The sequence below is a fragment of the Furipterus horrens genome, unplaced genomic scaffold (genome assembly GCF_987537825.1).
Source record: "Furipterus horrens unplaced genomic scaffold, mFurHor1.1.pri manual_scaffold_8, whole genome shotgun sequence".
Taxonomy (NCBI): domain Eukaryota; kingdom Metazoa; phylum Chordata; class Mammalia; order Chiroptera; family Furipteridae; genus Furipterus; species Furipterus horrens.
In genome coordinates this window covers 16,195,859-16,209,653 of record NW_028327178.1, presented here as the reverse complement: position 1 = coordinate 16,209,653, position 13,795 = coordinate 16,195,859, and the positions used below count along the sequence as shown (strand labels likewise).

Sequence of the window (13,795 nt, the reverse complement as noted above, 5' to 3'; positions counted from 1 at the left end):
TTCTGTCTTCCTCAGCCTAAATCCCCACTGGTTTTTACAACCAGAAGTTATGGGGACTTCTCTTTCTGGCATTGTGGGGCTGTGACCCTTGTTCCTGTTGTTTATCTGCCACACATGGGTGTGGGACCAGCCTGTTCAGCATCTCCACCCCTCCTACCAGTCTTGATGTGATTTCTTTCTTCTTTAATTCTGTAGGTGAAGGGCTTCCATTCAATTCTATTTCTAGAGGTTCTGAATGATGGTTGTTCTGTACTTTAGTGGTAATTTTGGTGTGGTTGTGCAAGGAGGAAAGTACCGAGTTACCTATGCCACCATCCTGACCGGAAGCCCTACATTTTAAAAAAATTATGCTTTATTGATTATGCTGTTACAGTTTTCCCAATTTCTTTTTCCTTTGTTCCCCTCCACTTAGTGACCCCCCCTTCCGTTGTCCCCCCGCCTTAGTCCATGCCCATTGGTTGTGCATATAGTTCTTCACAACATCTTCCTGTCTACTCCACTCCCTCCTACTGTGCTTCTTAATTCCTGTACCATCTCTCTCCCTTTCCCCACTTTCCTTTTCCTGCTGACCTCCCCCGATATGTTCCCCATACCTATAGTTCTTTTTCCACTCTCGTTGCCTACTTAGTCTGCCTTTGTTTCAATTCCCTAGCTTCTGTTGGTGGTTGTTGTGATACAGTTTTCATTTTAATGTTCATAGTTTTGATCCTCTTTCTCCTAAACAAGTCCCTTTAACATTTCATATAACAGTGGTTTGGATCTGATGAACTCCTGCAGTTTTACTTTGTCCTGGAAGCACTTTCCCTTCTATTCTGAATGACAGCTTTGCTGGATAGAGTAATCGTGGCTGTAGGTTTTTCCTTTTCATTACTTTGAATATTTCATGCCAGTCCCTTCTTGCCTGCAGAGTTTCTTTTGAGAAATCACGTACGCTTAGCATTCCCATTTTATAGATATTAAATTGAGGTTCCAGAGAAGTTAATAAACAACCCATGTAATTAGCAGGTATTAGTGATAGTATTCAAAGCTTAAGCTTTTTAAAAAATGATTAGCATTCTTAAACATACAGAAAAATAGAAACTAATTTAATGAAATACCATTACCCATCACTGAGGTTCGTTGAGATTTTACATTGCTTGATCTGCCCTTTTTTCTTCATATTTTTCTTTTTAAGATTGAGTTTGAATGCATTTTCTTTGTTTCTTACATAGTTTGAAACAAGTCCTAGATTGCATGTTATTTTACTTCTGTGTGGTGAAGTATACATCTCTTAAAAATGCAGACGTTTTCTTATATAGTGACAATGGCATTTATTACACTCCTCCAAATAGCCTTAATGATAAAGAAAAGCAGTTGGCCATATGACCAAGGTCATCCATTCAGCCTAAAGAAAACTCAAAGCATTTTGTTTTGAAAGAGTGGAGGTGATTTCTACTCTGTTTATTTTACACAAATGGGTCGTTTTTCACAGGGACAGTAACGCTGACCCACACTGAAGCAGATAAAGGATACAGAGGCATGTGGCCACCACAGCTATCCTGATGGTGAAGGGTGCCTCTTGGCCACCGTTCCTACCTACCAATTCCAGTATACATAAAAATTTAAGATGATTATAATTAATCTTTTTCTTTTGAGAGCTCAATGAAGCTGTTAGTTATAAATAAATTGTGCGTTGACTATTGATGTATGGAATCTCTTCAGGTGGGCTCACAGCATTAAACTTACACTTCTTTTTTTAAAAGGTCTTTGATTTGCGTCAATGTCATCGTCAGATGCAGCAGCAGGCGGCCACTGCACAAGCTGCAGCCGCTGCCCAGGCCGCAGCCGTAGCAGGAAACATCCCCGGCCCCGGATCAGTGGGTGGGATAGCGCCCGCCATCAGTAAGTACGCTTTCACTTCTGTCGCTGTTTTATCTTGGTTCACTCGTTTGACTAGTTACTTTAAGCAATAATAGAACTTAAAGTGCTCTTTACTGGGATAGTGACATTTTAAAATTTGTAAACAGCTGTTCTTTTGTAATATTTGCCCTTTGTCTTGGACCCTGTTTTCGTTCTTTTTGTGTCAAAAAGGGAGTATGGGATAAAGAAGAAAAGGGGTTATTGTTATATTATTGGTCATCTCCCATTTTTTTGTTGATGCTTTTAATTCCTGCCTCACCAGCCAGGGTGGGTTGTTATCACTGACATGCTTGGCTTTATTCTAGTAGGAAAGCATATTTCAGTTTCAGAATTAGGCACCTCCAATTTTTTTTTAAGTATGCTAAGTATGCAGGGAAAACTTAAGTGAGGGTGGTATTTTGATAACTTGTAGACTTTTTTTTAATTTTAGGGTAAAATTGAACTGTGTGCCAGGTTTCACACTGATGGGGAATTTTTTACTGCAGAGTTAAACTCCTGACTATAGACTTTTATGATGGAAACACGTGGCACCCATCTTCCACGTCTGAAGGCATAACTAGTGATTCATTCAACCCCTGTTCTTAACCTCTTCAGTGTGGTAAGCAAATCACACTGGCTAAGAAAACTGCAGTGGCCCTGCAGGTTTCTCTACAGTACATGCAAATTCCTCCCATTAGTTTCATTGTAGTATTGATGAATGCAGATTGACGACATGACTGTATGTTCTGACTGGAAAATTAGATGCGGTCCCCATTGTGACTGATGTTCAGGAGTTTACAGTTTAGAGGTAGATAAGGCATATTCATTTAAATAATTTAATTTTTTTTAAATTCGGGCATCTAAACCGTTAATTTGCTAGTTTTGATGTTATAAACGTGCTTTTACTAAAGAATCCAGAAATAACTAAATTTCTCGTTCTCATCTACTGCCCTTATTGAGTAATTGCATATTATCTGTTACATTGTGAAATTGAGAGACATTGTCGGGGTCATCCAAGAGGTTTTTATGGAACCAGGACTTACTGCTCTCATTATTCGTCATGTCTTATTCTGAACTAGGTATTGACACAGTCAGGAAGATTCTAAGAACCATTCTGTGGACATAGACTACCTCTTAAAAACAACTTGTTTCTTATCCCTTCACCTCCACTTCTAAATGGAAAAATTGGTGGGGTGTTGGTAGATCATAGTAATTTACTTTATAATTGGTGGTTGCTAGATGACCCATATGGAGTGTAAATTGTCTTAACCAAAAGTTTTCAGTCCCTTTTGATAAAGTTTAGATCTATACTTACTTCTTGGCACTTTGACAGAGAATTAAAAGCTGGGAAGAGTGAAATAAAGAAAGCCGTTCACGTTATTAATGTAATGTGTAGGGAGAATGGGAAGAGATCAGCCTGTCCCCCTGATGTCTTTCAAATCTTTTTTGTTAGGTTTGTCAGCTGCTGCTGGAATCGGTGTTGATGACCTTCGTCGCTTATGCATACTTAGGATGAGTTTTGTGAAAGGCTGGGGACCAGATTACCCCCGACAGAGCATCAAAGAAACGCCTTGCTGGATTGAGATTCACCTACACCGGGCTCTCCAGCTCCTGGATGAAGTGCTTCACACCATGCCGATTGCTGACCCACAGCCTTTAGACTGAGGTCTTCTACCTTCGGGGCCTGTAACTTTCATTGTCAGGATGGTGGACTACAGATACATCCTGTTTATAACCTGAAGACATATTTCACTTTTGTTCTGCTTTATGTTTTCATAAAGGGTTGAAAAAAGTATGTTTGCTGCCTTGCTCCTAGCAGACAGAAACTGGATTAAAACCTTTTTTTTTTTTTTTTTTTTTCTATTTAGAACTTTTCAGGCATGGCTCAGAGCTTGAAGATCAGGAAAAATACATTCTTATTATATCTTCACCAGTTATGTATGAAGGAATCATTCCAGTGCTGGAAAATTTATCCCTTTAAAATGTCTTAGACCCTTTTATATGCAGAACATTGGTATGTGTGTTATTCTACAGAATAAATTCAATATTGCTGATTTTAAAGGCAGAGAAGTTCTCAAAGTTAACTCACCTGTTATTTTGTGTGTGAGTTGTTACTGTTGAGCATCTTTTACTCCAAGATATTGTGCCATGTGGGTGAGTTAATTTTACCAAGAGCAACTTTACTCTGTGTTTAAAAATAAGGTAATAATGTATTATAATCTTTTATCCAAAATAACTTTTTGCAAGTTAAACTAGTGAAGATGAGTTCAATTCAGATTGTCTTGTGACTTCAATTTTATTTTCACCAAGGCAAAACACTAATCTCTCTGTATACTGAGAATTCCTTAAAATGATCAGACAAAGAACTATCATTTAAAATTATACTTGTTGTCCCTGTTGGATAACTATTTATTGAGTAGTATAACTTTTGCCCTGTTAAATAGTAGATGTATTCTTCTATATTTCTAGCCACAGGGTTGGTTACTAAGAAGCTAGAAGAGGAATTTCTTTCCTTCATTAATTCATAGGGAAAGGGTTTGTATTTTTAAAAACACTAAAAGCAGTGTCACTCCACCTAACATCTCACCGTTCTGCAAAGGTGGCAATGCTTAAACTAAATGAGTATTTTGGAAACTGCTAAATTCTATGGTGAATACTGTGCAGAATAATGGAAACATTACAGTTCATAATAGGTAGTTTGGATATTTTTGTACTTGATTTGATGTGTGACTTTTTTTTCATATACTGTTTAAATCATGTATGTTATGACATTGTTTAAAATTCAGTTTTTGTATCTTGGGGCAAGACTGCAAACTTTTTATACCTTTTGGTTATTCTAAGCCCTTTGCCCATCAATGATCATATCAATTGGCAGTGACTTTGTATAGAGAATTTAAGTAGAAAAGTTGCAAATGTATTGACTGTACCACAGACACAATATGTATGCTTTTTACTTAGCTAGTAGCATAAATAAAACCAAATCTCAACATACTGAGTTGAATTCTAGGTTTGATTTTTAAGTTTTTTCTTTTGCACTTTTGAGTCCAACCCGTGGCGAGATACCTTCTAGTAAATGACAGGCAACAGCCAGGACTGCAGCTTTGGTTTTTCCCTCACACTCTACCTGGACTTCCCCGTGTATGTGATGTGTATCAAGTGTAGAGTTGCTTATTTTTTGAACTCTTATTTTACTGTAGTAAAAACAGGCCTGATTCTCTATAAGATAAATAGGCTGTCTGCAGGATAAAGAGTGTGAAATAAAATCAAGGATTATCGTTCAGGTGCTTTTACTTTTTGCTTGGAGGGCCTACGCATAATGAGATTCTCAGGTGTGTTACCTGTTTGAGAAGCACTTAAGCATGATAGTCATCCCATGTCGACCTAGATGAACAAGTCTTCAACTTCTTGCTCAGAAGGTCTTCTTACAGCCACCCTAGATGCCACTAAGTTTGCTTATTGCTGTGATTTAAACATAGATCTTGATCCAAGCTACATGGCTTTTGTTTTTAAAATAACTTATCTGCCAACCTATATGTATTCTTAAGTACTTACAAATACTTTTGTTAAAGACCTCATTTCAATTGTTAAAGTTTGATGATTTAAGTTTTATTGGCAGATTTTAGAGAAGATATCTTTGTTCTGTAGAAATTTTTGACTTTAGGTCCATTTTACTGTGAATGAAGAGTAGGACTGAGAGGAGACTGTTAGAATGACAGATTTTTTTTTTGAATGACAGATTTTTAATATCCAGATTATTTGATTAGAACCATAAGCATGCTTTTGTAATCTATTGCCTCCTTTTCTACTTCAACGACGGTTTTCGTGTTTAATGAAAAAGAAATGTGGGTTACCATCTGGGGAAGATAGGTGGAAAATATTTGCTAGGAAGTGTGTCCTCAAGGCCAAGGCATCTGTCTTGGTTACTTTCTCCTAAGAGCCATCAAAGTACATAGAAGTGCTTCTAGTTATTAATTGTTTTATATTTGTACCTGGATGTAGTCACATACATGCTTTTGAGAAACCATCTAGTATGTTGTGATCAGTTATTGCTGAGAGCTTAGTTGTTAGATGGTATTTCCATTTCTTACATGTAGACAGTCATCTTTAACAAGTAAGACTAGAGTCACTAGGTTTAAAATTTTATGGCTACTTTAAGGGTAGAATAGTTTCTGCAATTCTCAGAATCTGACTATTATGAGCATATGGTTCTGGGTGAGTTTTCTCAGCTAGTTGTATCTCAGAGACTTTAAAAATGTTGGATTTCAGTGAAAGCTGAGTGAGAGATGAGCCAAGCATGTACCTTTATAATCCATGATGGGGCCTGTTGCACCTTTGTCCAGTGCCTTTCGTGCATAATCAGAGGGAATCCTTAATAGTGTGGCCTTTTTTTCCAGGAAGTAGATTCTTTTGTGGGATGTAGTCCATCTCATTTCTTAAAGTGACCTGCACCTGGTATACGGGGATAATGACGACACATCACTGCCATCTAACCTTGTTTCTCCAAAAGCATGGCTCATTTGTACTGACTGAACCGCTGAATAGGCTGCCTTTCCCATTCTTCCTGTGAACATTGTTGGTTTACAAGTTGGGTGGTCTGGCTTCAGGATAACCAGACTTGAAATATCCAAGTAAACTGGACACATATTAGCTGTGTTAAAAATCCATTTTTGTGTGGAAGGGTGTGGTGTAAAGGGAGTTACTTGTTACAAATTTTGAAGGCAAAATATAATGTCCTGTCTTCCAGATGATAAATATATTATCTTAAAAGTTCATTGCAGTTATCTTTTTGATTGTGCCCATCTGGAGAAGGGAAGTTTTATATTTCCAAGGTTCTCCTCACTGTCTGTGGAGGTTAATGAATATATGGTGACAGGTATCTGTTCCTGGTTTAGTGGTAACTGGTTAATAGTCGTTACTCATTATCTGTTATGCAACATCAGATTAGTTCAGATCCTTTTGGGGAGTATTTTTGGAAGAAGCAGTTTTATTTTGAGTAGGGCAGAATCCTTTTTGTTCATAGTTTTTATAGTTTTCTCCTTTTATCATTAAGTCATTTACTGGCGTTTTGTTTAATGATAGCAAATTGAGAAAATGGTGAATTTAGATCACTGAGGTAAATGTGTGTATGAAAGCAATTACCTGTTAGGTCAGTTAACAACTCTTGTAGATGGGGCTTGGCAGAGACTAGCTGATAATAGAATGAAGAAATGCATTCTTTTTCCTTCTTGTTCCCCCCCTTTTATAAAATGTATTGGGGTGACACTGGTTAACAAAATCATACAGGTTTCAGGTGCACAAGTTTACAACACGTCATCTGTACACTGTATTGTGTGTTCACCGCCCCTCGTCAGGTCTCATCCATCTTTTTTCTTCCAAAGACAGAACCCATCTTCTTGGAGATGGTTATCTGTAAATAATTGCCTAAATCCTCCTTTGCCAGATTATAAAAAATAGGCCATGAGAATTTTTTTCTGCAAGCCTCCCCGCCTCCTTTTTTATTTTCCCTGACAGCTAGATCATTTCTTCTTTCTAAAGACATATCAGGAAAGATGTAAAAAGTTAGTGGCCTAATTCATAGCATCTTCAGGCCCAGCCTTGTCCCTAGCACTTGTCCCAGTGGTATTCGGTTGTTTATTTTGTATCATTGTGGATTGGAATTTTTCACATAATCCAGACTTGCCTTATTTAAGCAGTAAAACTTTTTTATCTTAGCCATTTCTTTGATGGTGTTATTTAATGTGTATGTCAGAGAACGTACTGGATTTATGTGTGTGTGTGTGCCTAGGTTTCTTCCTCAACTTCAGGGGTGACTTAAGACAGGTAGGACTGTTTGCTTTTACTAAATGATTGCAGTCTGCTGTGGTTTTGAATGTTTAGTTTTTTAACCTTCCAGCAACCCCCATCTTCTCCCTTTCTGACAGTGACCACTTCCTGTGTGTTGTTAGTATACCTCCCATTAGTCGGTTCTTCTTTCATTTCTGATTCATTTTTTCCAGCTGCTTGGGTAAGGAAACCAGATAACCAAACTTACTAATACTGTCTTTGAATATAAGGGCAAACTGGGACAGGGCCCAGGAAACTTTCCTGTAATGTATTGAAAGAGACTTCAGTGCTTTGGCATTTGTCTGCTTAGAGTGCTTCCTGATTCTTGCTCAGTTTCAGGTAGTTGCGGCAGAGAGAGGTGAGTCATATTCATATTTTCTCCCTTTGCAAGATTTTAAAAGATTTCATTGCTTCCACTTGAATGCTGCTCACATAAAAATTGGGGTTACAAGGGTTACTAAATTAGGTATCAATAGCCAGAGGCAATACTCTTGTCTAGAGAACACCCGCAAAAAGCAAAACAACCACAAAAACAAAAACAAACCTTGGAAAATGAGGGGATCATTTTTTTCATCCTCACCTAAGGATATGTTTGATTTTAGAGAAGAAGGGAGAGAGAGAAACATCGATGTGAGGTGAAATGTCCATCAGTTGCCTCATGTACGTCCCTCAACTGGGGATTGAACCGGCAACCTTTTGGTGCATAAGACGGTGCTCCAAGCAACTGAGCCACCTGGCCAGGGCAAGAGGATCACTTTTGTTTTGTTTGGGTGTCTCCTTTTGAGCCCTGTGTTCTGGTCCTCCTCCTCTACAGATTATTTTTTACCTGTAGGTGCCTTTATGAGAATGGAGGGTTTGATATCCTACCCCAAGGAGTAGCTAAAGTAATTGCTGTATTCAGGGATTTTAACATCAGAGTTGAGTGAATGAATGAACCTTTTTTTTTTTTTTTTTTTTTTAAACTGTAGGAAGGACTGACGAGAAAACTCTGGTGAAGACAATCATTTCTCTATATTGATGTATGGATAGTCTTCAGTTTATTTAAGATGCTTTCTCAGTAGGTCTCAGAGCCAGTGCTCTTATTCAGCCTGGAACTAGGGACTTTGGTCTGGGACCAGACATTTATACTCTCTGGCTTGTGCTCTGCCACTAATTTGATGTATGATCTTGGGCAAATCATTGTAAATGCCTACCTTCTCTAGGCCTCAGTTGCCTCATCTGTAAAATGAGGGGGTTGGACTAGATGAGTTTTTCCAGCTCTGAAATTTAAGTGACCTTGCCTACCTTGCAGCAGTTATTGATTTCTTCCTTACCTTTGCTGTTTGAGGGGGCTTTTTTACTTATTTCCACATGTTCAAATGAGACTAGGCTTGAGATTTTAGTACTATTCTCCTGTGGACAAGAAGTTACATAATATGTTCTTAAGACTTAAACCAAAGGCCTAGCACCACCTTGGGGGCTGAAATAAACACTAAAAAAAAAAAAAAAAAAAAAAAAAAAAAGATATAAGAGGGGGAAAAGCCTTCATTTTATTTTCCCATCATCTCTACTGAAGGTGTATTAAAGGCCTTTTTTGAGTCAGGACCTTCTGACTCTTGGGTTGGCATGTGTGTGACACCATCATTTCTTTTGTTCAACTAAAATGGACTGAAAACTTACTGTAAATGCCTGATGATATGAGAGGTCATTACTTTGGGTCTTTGGTTTCTTAACTCTTCTATAATCAACAAAGGGAAATTCCTTTGAGCTGTATCAATGAAAATGGTTTATATAACTCAAAATATATAGTGGATGATTATTCACTTTACTCTTGGCTCTTTTTTTTTTCGATTTGATTAGAAGACTTTGGGCTGGAGCATTTCTTTTGGAGTTCTCTTCCAGCCTGTCTTTGGATGAGTGTAATTAATGAACTTGGTTTTTACAAGGACCTTGAGAGCCTTCATTGGGGTTAGGTTGGGGGGTGGGCTGGGGAGTCCTGGTAGCTGGAGAGGACAGGCTGTAACCAGCTGCTGTTGCTATGGCTGCTTGTCATTGATAGAAGGACTCGTGCGCTTGGATTGGTTAAAAGGCTAAACATGAAGTTGGCAAACTTTCTCCAGGTATTGGGTTCTGGCCAATGCCTTGGACGTGATTTACGGGAAACGTGCGAATGCTTGTTGATGATGAAACTTTGGTGGGCTGCAGAATGATGTGGAGGAAGAGACTGGGGGTTGGGTCAGATTGGGTGGTGGTCTTTCCCAACTCTGTGTCCTCCCCCCAGCTCAGAGGACTGCAGCTACAATAAAACCTCAGAGAAGAGCCACACTTAGCTTCTGCTTTTGGGGAAACTGGCCAGCTAAAGTTCCGGTAGTTCCTTTGTGGCTTTCTGTATACTTTCTCCTGGTTGAAGTCTGTGGCTAAAAAATAATTGAACCTTTCCTGAGAACTCTGTAACAAAGTATGTTTTTGATTAAAAGAGAAAGCCAATTAAATCATTATGTGCTCATTCTTTTTCTTAAGATTGTGGATGTTTTGGACCTGGAAAGAGTTCCTAATCACTTAAGAGAATTCTCAAACTTGAGAAGAATATTTTCCTTCATTGATGTATGACCCTTGCAGTGGGAAATAGGGCATTTCAAAACACGACCATGGGAAAACAGTCCCCATTCTTTTCTCGTTTACAAAAGGAGGGAATGGAGTCACGGTGGCTGGAGGAGATGGAGGTGCTAGGGGATTGTGAGAACCAAAATGCTTAAAGGAGAGACAGAAATTGGAAATTGGACGCCCTGTCATTGCCCATCTAAGGATTAATGGAATTTATTTTCCCCCAGCTGCCTCTTGTATGAAATCAGGGTCAACGTGGAGAGGTGTGTGTCAGGTAGGGGAATCTATGGCGATGGCTTATAAAAAGGCATGACCAAATTAATACCTTCTTTCTGATCTTGCAAGCGTGATGTCCAGACATGTTTATGAGGCTGAGAGACCCGTTCTCACCTAAAGTTTACAGTATTTTTAGGCTAAAACTTGAAGAGGGTGGTAGATTGGCATTCTCTTGGGGAAAAGCCATAGCTTTGTGGAGCACTTCAGGAAAAAGGGCAGTTGTATGTGTTTTTGTATGTATTCTCTCTGCCCTCTGCTTTGACCCTTGATTCTTTGTACTTTGTTCCATCTCCTGCCTCATCACAACTCCTGCTAATAGCAACCTCAAAAGTTAGGACATTCCCAACTCCCCTTTAGACTGTACCGTCCCCATATTCTCACTGTGGTAGGTTGGAGGGCCCTTGACCCTCAGCTCTCTTTGTTGTAAAAGAATAATTCTTCTAGTTCTGGTTCTACTTTGGGGGTGGCATCCACTTCTATATGTTGATGTGGTATTGTTGGGCCACCAATTGGTTTCAGATAGACAAGATAGGTTCAGAGAGACCAGAGATCTTGTCACAAGCAGACCTGCTCTAAAAAAAGGTCACAGGAAGTCCTCTAAATAGAAATGAAATTATAAAAGAAAAGTTGGACCATCAGAAGAAATTTGAAGCATGATAAGCAAAAATATGGGTATGTACAATAGACTTTCCTTCCCATCTTGAGTTTTCTAAATTATGTTTCATAGTTGAAGCAAAAATGGTAACACTGCCTAAGGTGATTCTAAATATACATAGAGGAAATACTTAAAACTACTGAAAAAGATATACAAAGAAGTAAACTCAAATACTATAGATAAATCAAAATGGAATTCTAAAAGATATTCAAGTAGCACATAATAAAACATGAGAAAAACCAAGCAAAAAACAAGAGAAAATTTGACAGACTTAAGCTCTAACATGTCAATAATTACATTAAATGTAAATGGCCTAAATATACCAATATGACAGAATGGCTTAAATAACATGACTCAACTGTATACTATCTTCAAGAAACTCACTTCAAACAATATAGACAAGCTGAAAGAAAAAGTATGGAAAAATATAAGGTAAAGAAAATCAGGAGTGGATATGTTAATATCAGATAAAGTAGATTACAGATCAAAGACAATTGCCAGAGACAGAGAGAGACTTAATAAAAATGATTAAAAGTTCAGTGCATCAAGAAGGTATAATAATTCTAAAAGTGTACACACCAAACAACAGCAAAATATGATAAAAAATGATAGAACTGAGTGGAGAAATCACAATTGTAGTTGGGGACCTCACACCTTTTTAAACTCAGCAATACATCAACCAATACATCTAATTGATATTTATAGAACAAGACATCCAGTAACAGCAAAATACATATGCTTTTCAGTTCAAACACAATGTACATTCCAAGATAGACATTACCCTGAATTGATCTAAAACTCAATATATTTAAAAGAATTGAAATCATACAGATTATTCTCCACAGTAGAATGAAACCAGAAATCAGTGGTAGGTAACAGAAGAATCTCCAAATACTTAGAAACTAAACAACATATTTCTAAATAATTCACGAGTCAAGTCTCAGTGGAAACTTAAAAGTACACTAAACTGAATGAGAAATGAAAATAAAATATACCAACATTTGTGGGATACTAAATGAAGTGCTGAAAGAGAAACTTAACAGCATTAATTGTAAACATTTGAATAAAAGGAAAATCTCAAACCAATACTGTAAGCTTTCGCTTCAAACACCTAGAGAAACCCAAAGAAAGAGGAGGAAAGGAAATAAAGTTGGAGCAGAAATCCATAAAATCAAAACAAAAGCATAAGAGAAAATCAATGAAACAGCTGGTTCTTTGGGAAGATCAGTAAAATTGATCTTCTAACCAAAGAAGAGAAGACACACATTACCAATGTGGAGAATGAAATAGTATCACTACAGACAGTAACCATAAAAAGAATAAGAGAATGCTATATATTTACACACATAAATTTGACAAGTTAGATAAGGTTGGCTAATTGTTGAAAGAAGACCACAGTTCATCCAATATGAAGTAGACTATTTGAATAGCACTATAGCTATTAAGGAAATTCAATTAATTTAAAAATTCCACAAAGGAAATCTTTAGTCCCAGGTGGTTTCACCAGAGATTCTACCAAACAAGAATTAATACCAACTACCACAATCTTCTCCAGAAAAAAGAAAAGAATACTTCTCAGTTTATTTTATGAAGTACTCAACCCGGTAAGAAACCAAAGGCAATAACAAAAAAGAAAAAAAAAAAAAAGACCCAACATTTTAACATAAAATTCCTTGAAATATTACCAAACAAAATTCAGCAACACAGAAAAACATTATACACCATGACTAAGTAGGGTTTATTCTAGGAATGCCAAGCTGATTCAATATTTGAAAATCATCCTAACCATTTTAGCAGACTAAAGAAAAATGTTTAATCAGAGCAGTTGACACAGAACAGATAAAGCATATGACAAAATCCGATAACCATGCATGATAAAACTCAGAAAAATGGGGAAAACCCTACAGCCAGCATTGTACTTAATGGGGAAAAATTAAGTGTTTTCCACGTAAGATTGAGAACAAGTCAAGGATGTCTGCTCTCACTATTCTTACTCAACACAGCAGCACTGGAAGTAATAATGCAAGAAAAGGAAATAAAAAAGCATGCAGATTGGAAAAGGAAGAAATGAGTCTATTTGCAGGTGACATGTTTGTCTACATAGAAAATCCCAAGGAATGTATGTTTAAATACACTTCTAGAACTAATAAGTGAGTTCAGTGAGATCATTGAATACAAGATTTACATACAAAGACTATTGTAGTTTTATTGTAAGCAATGAACATGTAGACACTGGAAGTGCAATACTATTAATAATCACTTAAAAAAGAAACCGGTATAAATCTAACAAAACAAGTATAGGACCTGTATGCTTAAAACTAAAAATATTGATGAAATAAAGATTAAATAAATGGAGAAACATGCCTTGTGCTCATGGATTGGAATACTCAACATACAGCTGTCAATTCTCTCCTGACTGATACATAGGTTTAATGCAATTACCATCAAAGTCCCAGGAAGATGTTCTTATGGATAAGACAAGATTATTCTAAAATGTATGTGGAAAGTCCCACTAGAATAGCTAAGACAATTTTTATAAAGAAGAATAAAGTAGGAAGAATCTACCCAAATTTAAGATAT

At 37.3% G+C, this 13,795-nt stretch overlaps 1 protein-coding gene across 1 annotated transcript in view; it reads left to right on the top strand.

Annotated features, from left to right (window-relative positions):
- SMAD4 (SMAD family member 4) overlaps positions 1-4,964 on the top strand; it is a 52,414-nt gene extending 47,450 nt beyond the window's left edge. The window contains exons 11-12 of the mRNA XM_090285488.1: positions 1,743-1,881; positions 3,332-4,964. Coding sequence (XP_090141614.1) covers positions 1,743-1,881; positions 3,332-3,543 — 351 coding nt within the window. The 3' untranslated portion in view covers positions 3,544-4,964. The remainder of the gene's footprint in view (positions 1-1,742; positions 1,882-3,331) is intronic.
- Positions 4,965-13,795: the final 8,831 nt, after the last annotated feature.